Source organism: Gouania willdenowi, chromosome 1 (assembly GCF_900634775.1).
Source record: "Gouania willdenowi chromosome 1, fGouWil2.1, whole genome shotgun sequence".
NCBI classification, from domain to species: Eukaryota; Metazoa; Chordata; class Actinopteri; order Blenniiformes; family Gobiesocidae; genus Gouania; species Gouania willdenowi.
In genome coordinates this window covers 34,441,471-34,463,411 of record NC_041044.1, presented here as the reverse complement: position 1 = coordinate 34,463,411, position 21,941 = coordinate 34,441,471, and the positions used below count along the sequence as shown (strand labels likewise).

Here is a 21,941-nt window from a genome sequence, read left to right as displayed (position 1 = left end):
CCTAACAAGGAAACCAATAGATAGGAAAGAATTTAGATGATAGGACCTGTTATTATTATAAGAGATGCTAACAGAAAGCTAACACATAAGAAGAAGAGTTAGCTTTTATTAGGTTATTTATTTCAGGATCAGTAATTGTGATTAATTGTAATTGAACTTTCAAAAATTGAGAACTTAATCGTAATTGACATTCTGACGATAAAAAAAATAATCGCCATTTAATTGTAATTAGAAAAAGTGCTGGTAACTGTAATCGTAAATGAACAAGTGTAAGTGAAAACGTAATTGTAATTAAAAAATGTATTGACCCCAACCCTGCTGCTGGTCCATTGAGATTCTAGTTTTCAATGTTGTTAGATTTTTAATTTTTATTAAAATTACATTTTTAAATTTAAATTAAATTAAATTTAATTTAATTTTTAAATTTAATTTTTATTCACGTACCACCTATGACAATGAGCGTACTCCCAGGGTACCCGTACCCCACTTTGAGAACCAAAGCCTTAAAATAAAATGAGTTTTGTCTTTTAAGCACCGGTGACTCTTTAAAGCTTTAACAATACCAATGAAGCTACAAACAAATGGAAACTTCATCCACTTGTCATTATTTGTTTCTGATGTGAACTTACCAGCATTCCCATTCAAACCCAGCACTGGTTCAGCATCTGGTTGATTGCCAAGCTGGTTTTGGCTTTCCACCAAGTGTTGAGAGTGAGTCCTAGCACTAGGTTTCTCTGGTTTATCCAGTGTGGCACCACTACTGCTGTAAAGCCTTATTTAATGAACCAAGGCCCTGCAAATGATAAACTACTGTATATAAAGCAGCTCAACAATGGTTATAATGGATTGTTGTTGTTGGTTTTTTTTTTTTGGTTTTTTTTGCAATTTAGATAAAAAATAAATAAAACAGCCTTTGTCAAAAGAAGAGAAATTAAAGAAAGAAGTTTGGAATGAAAGCTTTTGGAGTTTGCTACGCGCTTCTAAAAATATATCTATATATATATATATAAATGCAATAAAAGAGGCCTAAATGAGGACAAGTGAAAAGACTTTATGCAATATGTTCAGCTGGGCCATTAGGAAAATTACAGAGCAATTTCCTTCCAAAGAAAATCATTTCAGGCATCAAAGCTAAAACATAAAACTGCAGTGAAAACAAGACTTGATGTGAAACAGCAGCGTCACTGCAGTGGCTGCAAAAACAGAATGAAGTTTTAAAAAATGACATTTAATTATACTTTAATAAATGTTTCGGGTCAAAATCACCTGCTTGATTTCTCATCACTCCCACAACTTGACTAAGTGGAACTAAGGTGCACAGATTAGTAAAATAAAATAAAAAATAATGAAACACATTTAATTTCATAAAACTTTATTTAGTCTGAAACACCCAAAGTCTTAAAGTGACACAACAACAAAATGAAAAACATCCGCTTTTACAAATTTGTCTGATCACGCTAGCTCTCTTTAGCGACTTCTATGAAACTTCTAACGACTGTTTGACTCATTAAAAGTCTATTTCATGAACTTTGCTGAGTCAAGAGTTCAATGAATTGCTTTTAAAGTAAGAACATGAATCAGAATCAGAAGAAAATGAGAGTGTTTGACACCCTGTCTCATAAATTAGTGCATTTTGGAGTTTGTATTTTCTGAAGTGAATCATGTCACTTCCTGGGATTTCTGCATATTCAGCTCTTTGTCCGCAGGCTGTATTTAAGCTACTTTCACATCTCATTGCAATTTCAAAGTCATCCCTTACTGTTTTATCTAACAGTCGCTCTTTACACATGCACATCTTTTCAGTCTTTTGCAGGAATCAGGAGGCAAAACTGAAGCCACTCTCAACAAACTTAATCACCTTCTAATCTCCTTTTTATTCATGTTATTCAAAGAATTAGTGAAGATACAACAACCTCCAAGAAAAACATTATACAATTTTTAAACAAATGACTCTTTTCAACTATTTACAGCAAGTGGAAATGTATGTGAATTATAAGCAATCATTTCCCTTAAAAGGTTTTTTATGGTACATTTTCAGACAAAGTCTGTAATGTCAATGTCGATGTTCTGTCAGTACCTGCAGAACAAAACCCACACCAGGGAGAACATGCAAGCTCCACATTGAAAGAACATCAGATGCACTCCAGGAGGCAAACCCATGTTGCTTACCACCATCTGCATTGTTTATCAATATTCATTCGCTGATTATATTTATATTATGGCTATTTCAAAATGTATTTTAAAAATGAAGTTCATCACTAAACCTAGTCAAACTCATGAGCCTGGGCGTGCAAACCAAAAATAATACCTCTGCACCACATCTGGACTTGCTTTCCATCAGATTCAAAATGAGCACAGCTGTCTGTGATGACTCAGCTGATTGAAATAAATGATTTCTAATGCCTACAAAATAAAAAAAAATACTATCAAAATGTTAATTAACTTCTATACTTTAGCCAGCATTATAATAAATCGAAGTGTCAGTGAACCACATCAGACTCCTCAATGCATTTTAGCTTGGAAGTTCAGCCCTGTAGGTCTTCCTTGGCCACGCCCCCTTCGTGGAAACTCCCTTAAGTTGAAAGCCAGGTGGACTACAAAGTCCTGCCACGTCACAGGCTCCCAGTTCTCGTTCTATTTGTCTCCTTTCAAGTGAAACTCCTTCGATTTTATGCACTCAGAGCTGTTTGAAGGCTCTGCAGTATAATCTGTGAAACTTACTGTAAGTGACAACATTATTCATCGCTCTTTCTTCATCAGCATGGGAGCCCTGATCTCACTTCGGAGCTCAAAACAATCTACTGTGCAGATTCTGGAAGGGATTGAAAAGGACTTTCAGATTCTAAATGATAACAGCAAGAAGTATCAAAGGCAGTTGAAGCGATGGGGCGAACGGCTGCTGTTGTATTCGTTCCTTCTCTTCATGATGACTTTCATGGTTGTGTATTTTTTGTTCCTCCCCGAGCAGCTGATGGGACGCTTCATCCTCTCTCTTCCTTTTATAATATTTCCCTTTTTAGTTTGGTTGATTCGAAAACTGCTTGTAGTTGTTTTCACTAGAAGAACTAAAAGGAACAATGGCAATTTAGAATCTCTTAAAGCCAAAAAAAGGAAGATACTTGAAGAAGTTATGGAAACTTATAAAAATGCCAAAATGATCCTGGAGAGGTTCGATCCAGACTCCAAACGAACAATAGAAACTAAATCCACTCCAATCAGACCTCAGCTCACTCTGAAACCAGGACAAAAGCTTCACCAGCGCAGTGTCAACTCACAGACCCCCCCGGTGGTGATGAGTCCTGCTGCTGCCCGCCCTCCTCTTGCCTCGGAGCCCACCAATGGACCCGCAAAGAGATGCCTGTCAGCCACAGCTGATCAGCAGACCCCTGGAACACTTGTTCAAGGATTCTGAATGCACCCCTGCCAGACCAGCGCTGCCCCGATAAATAGGGGCTTTGGATCCAGGCACACCAACGTCTGCAGAACCTGGTTCTGCTTCAACCAAAATACCGCCGAGTCTCAACTGCGGTCAAACCAGCCGTGGTTCGCGTTTGCCTGTCAAATCCACCGCACGTTGTTTTCTTGTGCGCGATTATACTAACACTTACGGTAATCACAATGAGACCGGTCCAAAGAGCTGCTGGAAGAGAAAAAACACATTTAACAATATTTTGCCCAAATTTGACAAAATAAAAAACTTTTTTCCTATAAGTAGTCCATGATTCATATTTTGATGAACTTAGCACTTCATAGACTACTTGCATGCATAATATTGAGTACCTTTACTGTGTACTTTTTGAGTAATCCTCTGTCAAAATCATATGCAGATCACGAATTCTGGATATTTCACTTAACTTTGACATGGAATAAAAAAGATAATTTTCAATTGTAACATGGAAATTGTGAATCATATCAGATTCATGGCAATGCACATATATGAAGGTAGATTTGTGTCTTTATTATTCAATGTAAAACAACAACTTTTCAATCAAAACTAAGTATTTTCAATCAAAGAAAAAAAAAGTGTTCAATGCTAAAAAAAATAAATAAAATAAAAATAAAATTTGAGACTCAAAAAATTGCATGTGAACACTTTTTTACTTTGATTCTTTTATATTGAAAAGTTACTGTTTATTTTTTTTTTTTTTGTTTTGTTTTTTTTAAGTCAGCTTTTTTTGTATTTGGGCAATATTATGGGTAGTGCATTATTATTTTTATTTATTCAATCAAAAAAAAAAAACTTTTCAATCAAAAGTAAATTCACGGAGCCCCAGACATGACATGGTAAAAAAAAAATAATAATAATAATAATAAAAAAAAATAATAATAATTAATGGCCACAATATAATCATTTGTACGCACAATATACTAATTCGTGGCCAGGAAATACTAATTTGTGCGCATGAAATCCAATTTTGTGGCCACAAAATATAATTCATGCGCATGAAATACTAACTTGTGACCACGTGATCAGTATAACGTGTGCACGAAATACTAATTCGTGGCCACGCATTATTTAATTTTTTTCCAATGTCACCAGGGGGCTTCGTACTTTTTTCTTTGATTAAAAATATTCATTTTTTTAATGAAAAGTTTGTTTAGTTTTTTGATTGAGGTGATATTTCTTTTGATTAAAATGTATTTTTGTATTGAATAATAAAGACACAAATCTACCTCCATACACACACAGACCTACTGTATACCCTGCTGTGCTGTGTGTAAAAGTCCAAAGTGATGCTGTTTGGTTCTTACAATGGTTGCTTCCTATTGGTTACATGATAAAAAGGTGTGGCCTGGATGCAGTTTTGCTCCATCCTCTGTCAAACCAAGCAGTGAGTGTAGTGAGTGTCTGACTGACTATCACTGAGTGCTCCACACTGAGGATGGTGTTTCTCTACCTTGACTTTATCTCCCCACCTGTGGCATCTCAGCTAAAGGAGAGAAGGATGATCATCAGCTGAACTCAGATCAAACTTTGGACCTGCAGATCGTCAGGATAAAGCAGATAAACCCGTGCGTAAAAGCCCTCGCGCAATGAGACGCGATGGCATGGTGTGAGCGAGGGGTTCAGACTCAGACTCTGCTGGCCATCGTTGGCGCTTTCACCGCCTTCAGCCTCATGAGCATCGCCATCGGCACCGACTACTGGCTCTACTCCCGGGCGTACATGTGCAACACCACCAATGTCTCCACAGACGACCCTCAGATGCAAAACAAGAAAGTGAAAGGCGACCTGACGCACTCTGGGCTGTGGAGGATCTGTTGCATTGAAGGTCAACTACATTTTCTGTTATTGTGTTTATTAGTTTGAAAACTTCTTTTTTTTAATTCATCACACACACACACACACACACACACACACACACACACACACACACACACACACACACACACACACACACACACACACTGTTCTGTTTCCAGCTTCCTCTGATGGTTCTTTTAACGCAGATGGCACACAAAGCGCGCATTGTGGGATCATTTAATCCCAGTCAGGATCAGCACTGGTTCCCAACCCTTTTTTTTTTTTTTTTTTTGGATCGTAAACCCATTTTGATATCAATATTTTCTAGAGACTCTAAATACATTTTTTCATTGTAGAACTAGTTAATTTTTTTGTTTTATTTTTTTAAATGATGTTAGTTATACTGAATTGCAGGGTTTCTCAAATAGGGGTACGTGTACCCCTAGGGGTAAGCGATGGCATTACAGTGGGTACTTGAGAATGAGACAGTGAGAGAGATTCTGTGCATAACCTTTTCCCTATTTATAATAACACATAACTTAATTGTACATTTTGTTCTACATATATACTGTATATATGTGAAGCCCTATTTTTTATTTTATTTTGTTATATTTTATTTTTTATTGTTTTGCACATCACAAATTCATTCATTCTTTAGCCGTTGTTTAGTCAGGGGAACCACATTGAGGTTAATAATCTCTTTTAAAAGTGTGTCCTGGCAGCAGTACATGAAACAAGTTTACAGTGTCAAAAAATTACTAAAATGTGCTTAAAACAAATAAATAGCAGAGAAGAAAAGTGTACATGAAAAACAATAAAAAGTGCAGTCACAGAGTATAGAGCTTATGAAAGATAAAATGATAAAAGCCACCAAATATTTAAAAATAAATTAGTATGATTAGTATCAAGCTGTGCCAGCTCTGATATTTATTTAACTGCATTTTATTATTATTATTATTATTATTATTATTATTATTATTATTATTATTATTATTATTAATAATAATAATAATAATAATAATAATAATAACTAGTTGTATATTTGACAAGTATAGAATACAATTGTTTAAGAATGTGTGTTGTTTTAATTTGAAAAAGAATAACTTAAAAAAGATCAAAAAATTTATTTCTAATCAATATATACTTTTAAAAAATATAAATATCTAGACATTTCAGGCGACCCCATTTAAACTCCAGCTGACCCCACATGGGGTCCCGACCCCAAGGTTGAAGAAACCTGCAGTAGATGCTGCTTTTCCCATATGAAATGTATCCTAAAACTAAAGCTTTGTACTAAATTTTTAAACCACTAAAAGTTCTATGATTTTTAATTAAATATTTAAAAGGAATCCCAAATTATATGCAACGCATTCAGCATATTTTTTTCTTTTTAAACCTAAATAAACAAACATTATGGGTTAATTTATAAATGATAAATTTCCAGGAAGATTCTAAGGGTAAACTGCTCCACACGGTGCACAAAGGTGTGTATTGATTTCCTTGTGAATTATTTAGTCACCAGAGGAAGAAAAGGTCACATCCTGCCCTTTTACTGCTTTACACTTTGGTTTAGATTTCCATCTTTAAAAATGCTTTTTTAATGTTTGTTTTTTGACATTACTGTGATGTGATGGTCTGGAAAATCATTCCAATTTACAGAAATTGTGATAAGTTCATGCAGAGAGATATTTTGGGAACGAGGCTGGTTGGTTGGTTTCAGAGATGAGGTTTGGCTGTTTGTGCAGCTTTGCCTCTGATCCAGTGCAAACATGCCTGAGGAATTCAAAGAGCTGCTCTCTTTGAGAACAGGTTGGATGCATCTCATCGCTTTCTTTGATAACAGGTTGGATGTATCTCATCTCATCGCTCTCTTTGAGAACAGGTTGGATGCATCTCATCGCTTTCTTTGAGAACAGGTTGGATGCATCTCATTGCTCTCTTTGAGAACAGGTTGGATGCATTTCATCGCTCTCTTTGAGAACAGGTTGGATGCATTTCATTGCTCTCTTTGAGAACAGGTTGGATGCATCTCATCGCTTTCTTTGATAACAGGTTGGATGCATCTCATCGCTCTCTTTGAGAACAGGTTGGATGCATCTCATCGCTGTCTTTGAGAACAGGTTGGATGCATCTCATCGCTTTCTTTGATAACAGGTTGGATGTATCTCATCGCTCTCTTTGAGAACAGGTTGGATGCATCTCATCGCTCTCTTTGAGAACAGGTTGGATGCATTTCATTGCTCTCTTTGAGAACAGGTTGGATGCATCTCATCGCTCTCTTTGAGAACAGGTTGGATGCATCTCATCTCATTGCTCTCTTTGAGAACAGGTTGGATGCATCTCATCGCTCTCTTTGAGAACAGGTTGGATGCATCTCATTGCTCTCTTTGAGAACAGGTTGGATGCATCTCATCTCATTGCTCTCTTTGAGAACAGGTTGGATGCATCTCATCTCATTGCTCTCTTTGAGAACAGGTTGGATGCATCTCATCGCTCTCTTTGAGAACAGGTTGGATGCATCTCATCATTTTCTTTGAAAACAGGTTGGATGCATCTCATTGCTCTTTTTGAGAACAGGTTGGATGCATCTCATCTCATTGCTCTCTTTGAGAACAGGTTGGATGCATCTCATCGCTCTCTTTGAGAACAGGTTGGATGCATCTCGTCATTTTCTTTGAAATCAGGTTGGATGCATCTCATTGCTCTTTTTGAGAACAGGTTGGATGCATCTCATCATTTTCTTTGAGAACAGGTTGGATGCATCTCATCATTTTCTTTGAAAACAGGTTGGATGCATTTCATCGCTCTCTTTGAGAACAGGTTGGATGCATCTCATTGCTCTCTTTGAGAACAGGTTGGATGCATCTCATTGCTCTCTTTGAGAACAGGTTGGATGCATTTCATTACAGTTTTTCCATCTTTCACTTTCTTTGTTTCTTTATCATTAATATAAAACACAGCTTATTATTAAAATGTCATGAGATGTAATGGGTCGACAGAGAAACACATAAACCCAGCTTTGTCCATTAATTGGGCTTTAATATTTAGAAGAAACTGAGAGACAGAGGAGACAGAGGAGACAGAGGAGACAGAGGAGACAGAGGAGACAGAGGAGACAGAGGAGACAGAGGGGGCGAAGAAGAGTAAGAGTGGATTAAAAAAGTAAACAAATCTAACACTCTTTTTGAGTAGAAATATTATATTAGTCCTGGAAACTGTCAATAAATACTGTGGACGCTGTGCCATTCCCAGACAAAGCAGTACATATTATTTCTTAGATAAGACGTGACATATTTAATTCATATTTTAGATTCATGATTTGAAATAGAAACAAATAAAGGGGATGAATGAAATCTTTTGTGAGGAAACTGAAGTGTCTCTCAGACTGTGCAGAGGATCTCAATCTGCTTCCCATAGTGACGAGTGCAGCCATTACTGAGCTCTCACTTGATGCTCCAACTTCATGTTCTTTCTGCTTTGCTTTACTGTTGCAGATAGTAAGTGTTGCTATTTATATACAGTATATACTATCCTGTAAAGCTGATCACAGACATGCATAGGTTCTCTCTTGCCTATTGAGTGAGATGGAGTGCTGACTGCCATTGAACAAAGACCTTTCTCTACATCTTCACTCTGGTCTGATGCTGGAAACGTGTTTTATCCGGAGCTAAAAGTAAAAGCAACACATTTTCTTTTGCTCCTCAATAAGACAGTTTTAGAACACACGTGTCACGTCTGCAACTTTATTGTGAAGGCAGAGCAACATGGCCTCCCACTCCATTTCTGTATTCAATCAAAGTTGGTTTTACGCCAGAACTTTTGTGCAAACAAATTGGTCATTTGTCTTTAACTTCTAACTAAGTAAATAACCTTATAGATAGAAGTACTAACTGTCACTTAGGGCTGGGAGATGTATCGAGATTCAAGATATCGAGTTTTCTATTTTGGCGACAAATTTACAATATCACCTATATTGATATATAAAGTATTTATATATTTATAGCTTATTTTATATCAAAATACTCATTTCAAGAGTCACTGCTTTTGCTACTTCTCAGAACATAAACGATAAAAAAGAAAATGTTCTGGTTTATTTTTCCATTACTGTTGTTACAAATGAACATAAACAATAAAAAATATGTATGTATATGTTTGTATAGTATTCTTATATAATGAAAAACCAAATGTGAAGTTTCAAATGTTGTTTTGTAAACAACATTTGAACACAACTCCTTTTGAGCAGTTTTTCCTTGAATACGTGTTATGTATTGTACAAAAAATTAGTTTTTTATGTTGCTCAAATATATAAATAAATAAAACAAACAAACAGCATGAAAAGTGGCTCATATTGTGCAGCTGCTTGTTAATAAATGTGCCTGTGACGCATTTTGCATCAGCACATTTTACACAGAATAGTTTTTATGGTCAGACTTTATTTGAAATTAAATTATCAAGATTTATGACGTATACCGTCGTTTTGAGAAAAAACTATTGCGATATAAGTTTAGCTCTATATTGCCTAGCCCTACTGTCACTGGACCTTTGTGCAAAATTTGGTGGAATTTGGAAGAACATTTAGAAGAAGGGTGTCAAACTCATTTAAGTTCAGGGGCCAAATACAAAGTAGTTTGATTTTAAATAGGCCTCAGATTTTAGGCCGGAAAACAAGCAATTTCAACATTAATGTTCCCAAGTTTGCACTTTATAAGATGTATAAATGATACATAAAGTACAGTATGTAATGCGCTGACAATATCCAGGCAATAAGTGACGGATATCATTCCCTGCAGGATTTTTTCTTTTACATTTCATTGGTTTCGTGACCAATTTTTATTTAATTTGGAGAAATTATGTGAAATAATTTCAGGAAAATTTACTGCTGTAATGCAATAAAAGGAATGGGAAAATTTGACAGGCATGCTGTGAAATGCATGTTGCACAGGAAAATATATAAATTTATGTTTTTAAAAATATATGTTATATATTGGTTGAATTTAAAGAAAAATTGAGTCACGATTTATTGACCGTGGTAAAATGTGGGTCCCAGGGTGAGACCATGTTGAGGACCCCTGGTCTAAAGCAGTGGTTCCCAAACTTTTTGTGCCCAAGGCACACCAAAGGACAAGTATTATGCAAAATAGTCTTTATAACATGTACAATATTTGTAAATGTGCATAATTATTTACAAAAACCAAATAAAATGTGACAAAGACAACTATATTACTCATTAAACATTTACTAACAATATATATATATATATATATATATATATATATATATATATATATATATATATATATATATATAAAAAATAGGTATAGAGTTTGCCCCTATTATGAAATGAGTACATACAAAGGAGTAAATTAAAAAACAATTATTTTTGTGTAGTTGTTTATTGCAATATGTATGGTTGTCTCAAATTTCCACTGGACCCCCCGACTTGCTTCACACTGGCACACTGTTTGGGAGCCGCTGGTCTGAAGGGCCAGATTTGACCCCATGGGCCTCGAGTTTGACACTTGTGATTTACAAGATTATGATGAAGAAGAAGGAGGTTTAGATGAAGATTTAGAAGTAGAAAAAGAAAGGAAGAAACCTCCAGTTCCTGACATCTTAGGTTTCCTTAGTCCAGCCATTTGTCTGAGAAAGAGCTGAATACAGGACGGAGACGATGATGGTTAACCAAGCAGAAGAAATGCCTTTTCTCTCTTTGATCCAAACCAAACATCTGTAAAGAGTTTGGGCGAATCTTGTAGAACAAGCTATGGCGTCTCTGACGGTAGATACAGTTTTAAAAGAAATAAAGTCATGTCTTGTTCTGTAGCCAGTCAAGCTGAAACACCAACAAGAACTCTCACTTAAGGAATCTGTTCGGAATGTGTGAGCGTGCTGCAGTGGCACTAAATGCCTCTTTGTGGTTGAACCAAACATCACATGAGAAAATCAAATTCTTCAGCGTCCGTTCAATATCCATCCAGCCATATTTATATTTGTGTACTGTATGTATCCAGGCTAAACGTGCACGCATGCAAGAATACGGGTTATATCAGGTGATGTGTGAAATTGGGAGGATTGGGAATGGATTCCACATTTAGCCATGGTGACTGGGTTAGTGCGCCTGCATGTGTTTGTTTATTGGAAGCTTGGTTGATGCATGACTACGGTGTGAAGTATGTCCTCCTGAGAAGCAAAGCTCCTAATGTGATTGTGGGATGCTGGTTACGGTTGCCATGGTGAAGCATGCTGAGTAATATACGGGCTCTAGTGTGTCAGACAGGTGGACTCTGGGGTTAAACCTCCCTCTATTAGCTCACTCTGCATCGGCCTCGCTTCAAATCATCTTTAAATCCTGATTGTGTAGTTTTTACGGACCTTTAATAACGTCTTGTCAAAACAACTTTCACTTTAATTTTCTTCTTTGCTGTTTGTCAAACTAAAGACATGAAATACTGAGGGTGTCCCCATGTCATTCTGGTATCGATTCGATATCAGCAAATTGGATCATATCAACCAGGGTTGAGGTCAGTTACAGTACATCTACATTTTCAATTACCCATGTTTAATTACAATTCAATTCTGATTACAGTCGCCAACATCTTTCCCAATTACAATTAAATGAAAATAATTTTCTATCCTCAGAAATTAAATTATGATTATGTTCTAAATTACTTAAGTTCAATTACAATGAACCACGATTACTGAGCCTGAAACAAAAACCTAATAAAGGTTAACCTTGTGTTAGCTTTCTGTTAGCACGTCTTATAAAAACAGGTCCTAAATCAGGTGTAAAATACTGTAAAAACAAATATCTATCATCTAATTCATTTCCTATATTGGCTACTTTGTTAGGCTAATCAATAAAAATATGAGGTTTAATTTTTTTTTTTAAATGGTAAAATGTGTGAAAACTTGGTTCTTTAGTTATTCAGTTTTAAAACCAAATCAAAAAAACAAATAAACAGTGTGGTTATTTTCTTTTACTGACCAAAACAGCGTTTTTTTTTGTTTGTTTTTTTTTGTTTTTTTCTGTTTTTCTTTTTTTTGTTGTTTTTAACTTGTTTGTGTGATATTTGGATATTTACAGGGAAATTAGAGCAAGAATTGAATTCCACTTCACCTCATTAACCTCCACAAGTCTGAACCAGGTTTCCTCACTTAATAATAGAACTGTTTAGGACTTATTTCAGCAGTTTTCTGGTCATTCAGTCTGTGGATGTTTCAGTAAAAAGCTGCTCACGTTTATGTTTTGTTTCGCGGTGTTACAGTCTAAATAGTATCCAAATAAACTGGTGACTGACTATCGACTGTGATGCTGGTGATAGATAGATGTTGGAAGTTCTACCATTTGACACTTTTGCAAGAACAATTGTAGCAGCTGTCAACACACACGGAAATTGATCACAAAAAACGAGGAGCACCAGTAGATTCATTACACCACCTCTGGTTCCTTTAATCACATATCGTATGCATGTTTTTTCGTAACATCCATTTTTGGTTTTGATTTATTTATGTGTTAGTAATGTTTCAATTCACCAGTAATGTAACTTATGTGCTACTTTTTGTCACCAGTTTAACTGGTGACAAAAAAGTAGAAAATACAAAGTAGTTTGATTTTAAATAGGCCTCAGATTTTAGGCGGGAAAACAAGCAATTTCAACATTAATGTTCCCAAGTTTGCACTTTATAAGATGTATAAATGATACGTAAAGTACAGTATGTAATGCGCTGACAATATCCAGGCAATAAGTGACGGATAGCATTCCCTGCAGGATTTTTTCTTTTACATTTCATTGATTTTGTGACCAATTTTTATTTAATTTGGAGAAATTATGTGAAATAATTTCAGGAAAATTTACTGCTGTAATGCAATAAAAGGAATGGGAAAATTTGACAGGCATGCTGTGAAATGCATGTTGCACAGGAGAATATATCAATTTATGTTTTAAAAAAAAAATATTATATATTAGTGTTTTTTCAACAGCTATTTTTGAAAAACAAAATTTGGTTGGTTGAATTTAAAAAAAAATTGGGTCGCGATTTATTGACCGTGGTAAAATGTGGGTCCCAGGGTGAGACCATGTTGAGGACCCCTGGTCTAAAGCAGTGGTTCCCAAACTTTTTGTGCCCAAGGCACACCAAAGGACAAGTATTATGCAAAATAGTCTTTATAACATGTACAATATTTGTTTATCTTGATACTATTTGGACCGTAACACTGTTGAGTAAAGTTGTCAAATATTCGCAGATTCAGATTTCCAGCATCAATAAGTCTTTAACGAAACGTCAATGACGCACAAATGACACCTCTGTCATCAGTGTGAGGTGGAAAACATGATGCAAGATCATTTTTATCAAACGCAGTAAAAGTCCGTCTGTCCTTCGTTCTGTGTGGTGAGATTAAAACATGAAGCTCTCGTCCTAGTTTTCCCGTAAATATTCAAATATGACACAAACAAAACCAGATTCAATTTTAAAACAAAAAAACGATGCTGGTTTGGTTTTTCTGTATTTCTGTTTTGTTTTCTATCAGAAAAACAAAATAACCACACTGTTTATTTGTTATTTTGGTTTTAAAATGGAATAACCAAAGAACGAATGGTACACGGATTTCAAACAAACACAAGAATTCAACGTCTTCTCATATCGAGTTAAAGTGTTTATGCTGGGGAGTACACGACGCTATAATAGACTACACGGTGAATTAAATGTGTGTTGTATCACAGATTATCTTTAACCTTCCAGAAAAAGAGTGATATAAGGAGAACGATAGAGTTTCATCATAACAGGCCCTCAAGCTGTTTTTATTTCGTTTTTTGTGTGAAGAGAAACATGACTGGAAATATGAGACTAAGCAACAACAAAAAGATTACTAAAACACAAAATATTACTTTTGAAACTTTATAAGTCTATGACGTATGGATCAAATGCACTTTTTTTCCCCCTTTTTCATTTTTGCAGCTTAGAGAGTGTTGTGAAGGGTGGTACTTTTTAGTGAAACGTGTTGTGAGAATTCCTCAAAGACGTAAACAGGTATTTTTGTAGGTTAATATTAGATAATGATTTTCTACTATTCGGGCAAATGAATGCATTACATCTAAAGAATAAATAAATAAAGTGCGTGTTTTAGTGGGCTATATCTTTCATGTAAAAAATGATTAGGTTGTATATTTACCGTTCAGTGAACTGATTCTCTCAGAATAAAAGGAACGTTGACCTTTTGCTGATATGTTTTATTTATTACTTCTGTGTGTGTGTGTTTTTTTTTTTAATAATCTATATTCAAATTAATTAAACACAAAATATGACCGAAGCAAAGTGATTACCAAATCTCATCTTTTGTGTGTGCCATTCAGGGTTGCATTTGTGCAACTGATAATCAATTACAATTGTGGCATAATTGTAATTGTAATTTAAAAAAATCTGTTGCTGTTTGTAATCATAATGGAATTGTAATTGAGTTTAGATAATTGACTTTGTAATTAGTATGGAAATTCTATAAAATATGTCAATTATAATTTAATTTAACACAAAACTTGGGATGAAAAGTGTATTTTTCATTTTGATTTAATACTTTAGGATTTATAATTAGTCTCACATTTCAAAATAAATAGTAACATTTGTTTTTTTTTAAATGTATAAACAACATAAGGAAATGTAAATTTTATTAAAATTGCTTGTTCAACAAAGATTTTTCTTAATGGCTTTTCTTAATGTTTTTTTTTTATTTTTTGTATATTTTTGTTGTTGTTTTATAGATTTCTGGCTATTTTTGAAGTCTTCTTGTATTATTTTTTGTGTGTATTTTACTGTCATTTTGTGTATTTTTGTGCGTTTACATTGGGGGTTGCCAGTTGCACGTCTGCACTAGACACTAGATAAAAATGACCCTAACCCTATATAACTGATGTAGCGTTTTGGTTGATCTTAAATTTAATTTTAAATGTCAAAAAAAAGTCTTAAAAATGATTTAATTTAATTTGACTAAAGTTGTAGGAACCCTACTAATGTAGATGACACATTATTTTAGTGTGTGTGTGTGTGTGTGTGTGTGTGTGTGTGTGTGTGTGTGTGTGTGTGTGTGTGTGTGTGTGTGTGTGTGTGTGCGTAAAGTAATCACTGACTAATTAAAACAGCAACAAATGCAGAAATGACACAATGTAGCTGCAAACTCACAAGTTATGCTGTAGCTCAGGCTACGTTTGAATATTAAAGAGAGGCCAATGTTTTATTCTGTTAAAAGTGGAGTGAAGATGTTCTGTGGGTTCTTTGAACAGAGGGAGCCTGAGGGCCTTAAATCTAAACTTCTGATCCACTACAGTCAGCTCTCCAATGGTCTTTGACAGAACGGGAGGTGAACACAGGACAGTTCAGCTGCAGATAGACTCTTCTGCACTCATTTACTTCTTCTTCTAGTTGTCTTGATGTCTTTTGACTTCTCTACAGGTATCAACAAGGGCAACTGTTTTTGGATCAATCATTTTCCAGAAGATAACGACTACGATACCGACAGCTCAGAGTACATCTTACGTAAGTCACTTCACCTTCTCACGCTTTTAAAGCCTCTCCCTTCTTCCTCTCTGTTGCTGGTGTGGAGTTGACACAGATTCATTTAATGTGTCATGACAGCTGTACCTAGCCCCATAAAAAGCCTGATGTCATTACATTAATGGGTGTTACGGAGAAAATTAAAGCTGCAGTATGTACGTTTGTTTTTTTGTTTTTTGGTATTATTTGGTCAAAAATCCGTAATCATCCTTGAGTATATTGTAATCCAAAGTGTTGTGAGTGGACAGCGAATCTCTTGTGCTCAGCAAGAGGAGGCAACATAACAATGTATTCTACATTTACCAAAGGACCATTCTGTTTGTGTGACAGTTGTTTTATATAGTTGTTTTTTTTTCTTCAATCATTCATGATATGTAATTACAGAACTCTCTCCTGGTCAGTTCTGGTCAGACTGCCCTAAGCAGGCCAGATACCATCGCACACTGATAGCATTCACCGAGGTCTCTGGCTGATGAAGCTCCACTATGTAGATTAGTGCTTTCAAGAGATAAAAAAAAAATGAGTGATTAATTATTTATGCTCTGTAATTATTTAATCTAATGAATCTCTTTTTAATCTCACCTAAAATTGCTGATAAAAACCCTCAACTTGAGGTAATTTCATTTAAATTACATTACATTTTTTTTTTTGCATTTAAAGAATAACCATTCATGAATTACCATAAATTAAATGTCATTCGTGTTTTTTTTTTTCAATCATTATATTAATGCTGTCTTAACTTTGTTGCTTGGCACTTGAATTGATGCATCTGTAAGGTTCTAAAATTGAAAAACTAAATTTTTGCATGAAAAATGTACATGAATATGAACAGTAACTCTTGTTTTCATATTTCATGCATCGAAGGGCAAGAGTAGATTTCAAGAAACTGATTTCATTTATGTATTTATAAAAATCAATCTGAATATTATTTTGATCAAAGCCAATATCTAATACATTTCTCACATGCTTGGCTTGTTTTGCGAGGCGTTATTTTTAAATTGGCCTCAAAGAACGTGTCAGATTGTGCACTGGAACTTTAGTGGTTGGCTTTTTATCTTGTTTGTTTTCAGCCTGTGTTGGTCTTGTTGCCTCAGCTGATGGACTTCATGAGGCTTTCTGTGGATGTGGATCCAATGTGTGGATGAGCAGATGAAAACGCATCTGGCACCTTCAGAGCAATCGTTACGGAGGCTGTTTACTGGAGAATACCACCAACCATGCTCACTCCCAGTATCTCCCATACAAACACTGGCTACAGCAAAGGCTGGCATTGATGGCTATTGAATTAATTATAGGCTTCTGTGTCAGAAAGATTTGTGGATTTCTTATAGAGAAGCCTCAGAAACATGTTGTTTCCAATGCCAGTAATTCGACATCCTATATGTTCTGACGGGTTGGATGCCCCCCTTGAATAGAATGTTAGTTAAAGACTATAGATACTGAAAGTAGATTGAGGATGTATTCCCTCCCTAAGGCAATGGCTTGAATTTGATCTGTTGTCAATGATGATCAGTTTCTTTGTGTCATCCAGAATTTTTTCCAGAAGCAGGGGTGGGGCTCAGGGGGGGCTGGAGGGCCCCACGCCCCGGCCCCCGGCCCCGGCCCCTCCAGAGGTAGGACTTAAAGGACCCGGGCCTCTACCACGGCTCAGGGTAGCTGGAGAAGGCGGACCCTCCATGACTTGTGCCCAGAGACACACAGCAGTCACCCATCATGCAGATTTATACCGGGGTTATATAGGCCCATTTCGTGTGACGTATGCATACTAAATTAGGTGCATGCGCACGCAGGCTCGGTGCAAAACAACCGGAGGACTGCTGAGGCGATGCTGAGAGCTATCTCAGTCTGGATCCAGCAAAGAGTGACCATAAAAAGCTGTAAATGAACTGATAAGCAGACGTGGGACAGTGAGGAGGAGACTTAATGTAGAGTTGGAAACTCATCCATTGAAACTGATCAGAATACACGGAAGTACACAGAAACCTTCGTTAACAGGAGTACAGCAACCCGCCTACCTGCCCTGTCATAACAAGTAGTTATAAGCATCTAGAGACTTAATGCTTTGAGGTTTTCTTTTGTTATATATTTGTTCAGTGTCTTGCCCAAGGACACTTCAACACATAGACCGGTATAGACCGGGATCCAACCTCCAACCTCTCGATCAGAGAGCAACCCCTCTACCACCTGAGCCACGGACAATCAAGTAACATAACTTCAATTTAATAAGGATATACGTATCAGTACCATTACACCTGCCAGTACTCCTTTCATATTTAATTTTTTCTGAATCAGCATCAGCTCCAAAGACTGTTGGAAAAACAATTAGTTAAATACTGTAGATTCATCCAAAAATAATTCATGTTCCTTTTTTTATGTAGATTTTCTTTGTTTAATTCATTGCCTCAAGGAAGAGCTCATTGTGTCCCTTTATTTCTTGCTTTATGGTACCACACACCATCATACTGTCATTTAGCTTCATTAGTCTACATATCAGGTGAGGCGGCATCCTCACTATTGTTTTTTCTTCCGTCGTCGCTGACTCCTCCTACACCGTTTGTCTGATTTTGAAAATAAGCTATCAAAAAATTCTGAAAGTTCTTGAGATTTATGCTTGTACTTTTGTAATTTGTAACTTTTTTCTTTCACATTTATTTTTATTGGAAATTTCAGCTTTTTCAACTTTTAAGCCCTTCATCCCCCGCCATCCTTCAACCCATTTTGATCATTCAACCTTTAACATGTTCAGCTACTGCCTATGAACCATTTCAACTTTTTCAACACATTTCAGTTTTTTTCTAGTTTTTCAACCTATTTCAACCTTATTACTAATGTTAAGCTAATGCGAGGTTAGTGCTAATGCTAGGTTAAGGCCAATGCCATGCTAATGCTATTGTTAGGCTAATGCTAACACGAAGCTGATGCTAGCAAAATCTAATGCTATGCTAATTCTATGCTAATGCTCGGTATTATTAAAGCTAATGTTAGCTAATGCCAATGATAGCTAATACTAATACAAATTCAATCAATCAATCAATCTTTATTTGTATAGCGCCAAATCATAACCAATGGTATCTCAAGGCACTTTACAGTAGAGCAGTCTTAAGGACGGACTCTTCATTTTATGGATACACACATATGCATATATACGTATATACACATACATATGTATCCCACACCCAACATGAATTCATTAATGCCACTGCTAATGCTAAGCTAATGCAGTGCGACATGGGCCTGCATCCTCACTTGCAGTATCTTCAGGAAATGCAAATATTCTAGTGTAAAAGTGCTCTCATCTTGAAACCTTGACCCTTCCATCAGGAGGGAAACCCACTCCAAGCAGCACATTTCTGATAATAAATGAAATTATAAAATGTTTGTATTTCACTCCAAATTTTGACACTGGTTGGTTTCCTGTCCACAGGCATTGTTCGAGCTTCAAGCTTATTTCCAATACTCAGCACGATCCTTCTCCTGTTGGGTGGCCTGTGTGTTGGTATTGGACGCGTCTACAGCAGCAGAAACAACATTCTGCTCAGCGCTGGCATTCTGTTCGTGGCAGCAGGTGAGAGGTGAATAAAAGAGGGCAACATACAAAACTACTGTATCTTTTTTTATGTCCTTTTTTATTTTCTCCACTATTTTACGATGCTTTGCACAGATGAGAAACTGAAATAACCAGGGTTGGGGTCAATGAAATATTTCAAATACAAATAAATTACTGTTACAGTTACCAGCATTTTTCCAATTACAATTCAATTGCCATTGTTTTCTGTCCTCAGAAAGTCAATTACAATTACGTTCTTAATCACAATTGTTGAACCTGAAATAACCTAATAAAAGTTAACCTTCCTCTTGTGTTAGCTTTCTGTTAGCATCTCTTATAACAACGGGTCATAAATCAGCGGTAAAATACACTAAAAACAAATATCTATCATCTAATTTATTTCCTCTCTATTGGTGACCTTGTTAGGCTTCCTCATCAATGAAAATATAGGTTTTAATATTTTTGGTGTGGGCGTCTGAGCATTTTTTGTGTCAGTATAGCCCTCAATTTAGTTTTTTTTGAAATGGTCAAATGTGGGAAAACTATGTGAAATGTATTTTAATAATTGTGAACTACATATGTGTAGAACTGTTCATAGAACTGTAACATGGTTCTCCAGTTTTGCGTTAAATTATAATTGACAATTTTTATCGAATTTTCATGGCAATTCCAAAGTCAATTATCTAAGCTCAATTACAATTTAGTTATAATTACGACTGACAGCAAAAGATTTTTTGAAATTACAATTACAATTATGGTTACAGCATAATAGTAATTAATTAATATTTACGCAATTGCATTTATAATTGACCCCAACCCTTGTAATAACCAATTAGATATTCCGATTGTTACATTTTAGTTTTTGTTTTAATTTTTTTGCTAAAAACGTATATATTGTCAATCATAAATTGATCAATAGGGAAATACTTCTTCCTTTTTTCATCTCCAGGCCTTAGCAACATCATCGGCATCATCGTCTACATCTCCAGCAACGCAGGAGATCCGAGCGACAAAAAAGACGAGGACAAGAAGAACCAGTACAACTACGGCTGGTCCTTCTACTTTGGTGCTCTCTCCTTCATCGTTGCTGAATCGATAGGCGTTCTCGCGGTCAACATATACATCGAGAAAAACAAAGAAATACGCTTCCGAGTCAAACGCGACTTCATTAAATCAACTTCGTCCTCATCAACATATTCTCTCATGCCAAGTTATCGCTATCGGCGAAGACGATCGAGGTCCAGTTCCAGGTCAACCGACCCATCCCGTGACCCCTCCCCTGTGAGTGGGAAGTTTAGTGGAGGAAATGGAGCGAGGGGAGGGCTGAGGATGAGCTTGCCTAGGGGAAATATATCTCTGTACGCCCTCAGTAGAGACCCTTTGAATGGGAAAGGGGGCTCGTTTAGCCCGGAGAGGGACTCTGGATTTTTACAAGTTCACAATTGTTTCCTGAAAGAAACTAAAGATGGAGGAAACAGAAAGACCACACCAGTATGAGGTTTGCATAAACATTGGACTCTGGTAATCCTATTTATAGTTATATAACTTAGTCAATGGATGGTAACTGTTGTATTTGGGTTAAAAAAAAGTATTTTATTCACAAATATTTGCAACATTTGAAGGGATGCATACCAAATGTGTTAATCCTTTGGAGGTTTGCCATTTTTAAACAACAGTAAAAACCCCATAAGGATCATTTAGAGCAGTGGTTCCCAAACAGGGGTACATGGGCACATTGCATTCATAACAATGAATTTAAAATTAATCAGGAAATGTTCCTTTTTAGGCTATTTTTGGACAAATTCACCACAAACTAACATTATTATAGTAGTATTGCTCAATTAAATACAATATTTTATTGTAATTTATTGAAAAAGGATCATTTTATGCTGTAGAGATCATTGTATCACACTTCTGACAATAGGAGTCAATAATTAACAACGAAAATAACATTTTACAAAGGAGACTATATTTACTTACTATTGAAGTAATCACATAAATGTTGCATGGTATTTTATTATATATATATATATATATATATATATATATATATATAGGTTTGACTTTGAATTCTAAATTTGTAGATTAAGCCTTAATGAACCAATGTTTTGACCAGTGTGACACAGTTATTCCACAAATTAAAAAAGCATAAGAAATTATGGAGAGAGTACTTATGAAGGGGGTACACAGGAGAAAAAAGATTGGAAATCACTGATTTAGAGTGCAGTAACATGTATTTGCATCTTTCTGAATTTTCTTTTATATAGATTTTTGCCATGCAAACATTTTAGATTGTCCAACAAAAATCATTATACTAATTCCATTGGTCGTTGTAATCCAGCGGTCTTTGTGGCTCAGTCTGTCCTTTGTTTTCTGTTAATTCCATCCATAGTTCAGCCTGGTTTTTTTGGGGGGGTTTTTTTTTTGAAAACTTGGAGATAAGTACCGTAGTTTAAAAAAATAAATAAATCACCAATAGTAGTCAGGGAGGACAGTGTTCTTACTTATAGATGTTTCCCTTTTTCTCTTTTCGCCAGTTTTTGCCAGAATTTGCTGCCCCTAGTGGACATATTGTGGAACCTCTATGGCGACGAATAGTTTGTA

The 21,941-nt window shown here is 35.7% G+C and overlaps 1 protein-coding gene across 1 annotated transcript; it reads left to right on the top strand.

Annotated features, from left to right (window-relative positions):
• The first annotated feature begins 4,841 nt into the window (after positions 1-4,841).
• LOC114465501 (voltage-dependent calcium channel gamma-4 subunit-like) lies at positions 4,842-21,515 on the top strand. The gene is made up of 4 exons (XM_028450561.1): positions 4,842-5,273; positions 15,689-15,772; positions 19,215-19,355; positions 20,287-21,515. Exons 1-4 carry the CDS (start codon positions 5,045-5,047, stop codon positions 20,832-20,834), a joined length of 1,002 nt encoding a protein of 333 aa, XP_028306362.1. The 5' UTR covers positions 4,842-5,044; the 3' UTR covers positions 20,835-21,515.
• The last annotated feature ends 426 nt before the right edge of the window (positions 21,516-21,941 follow it).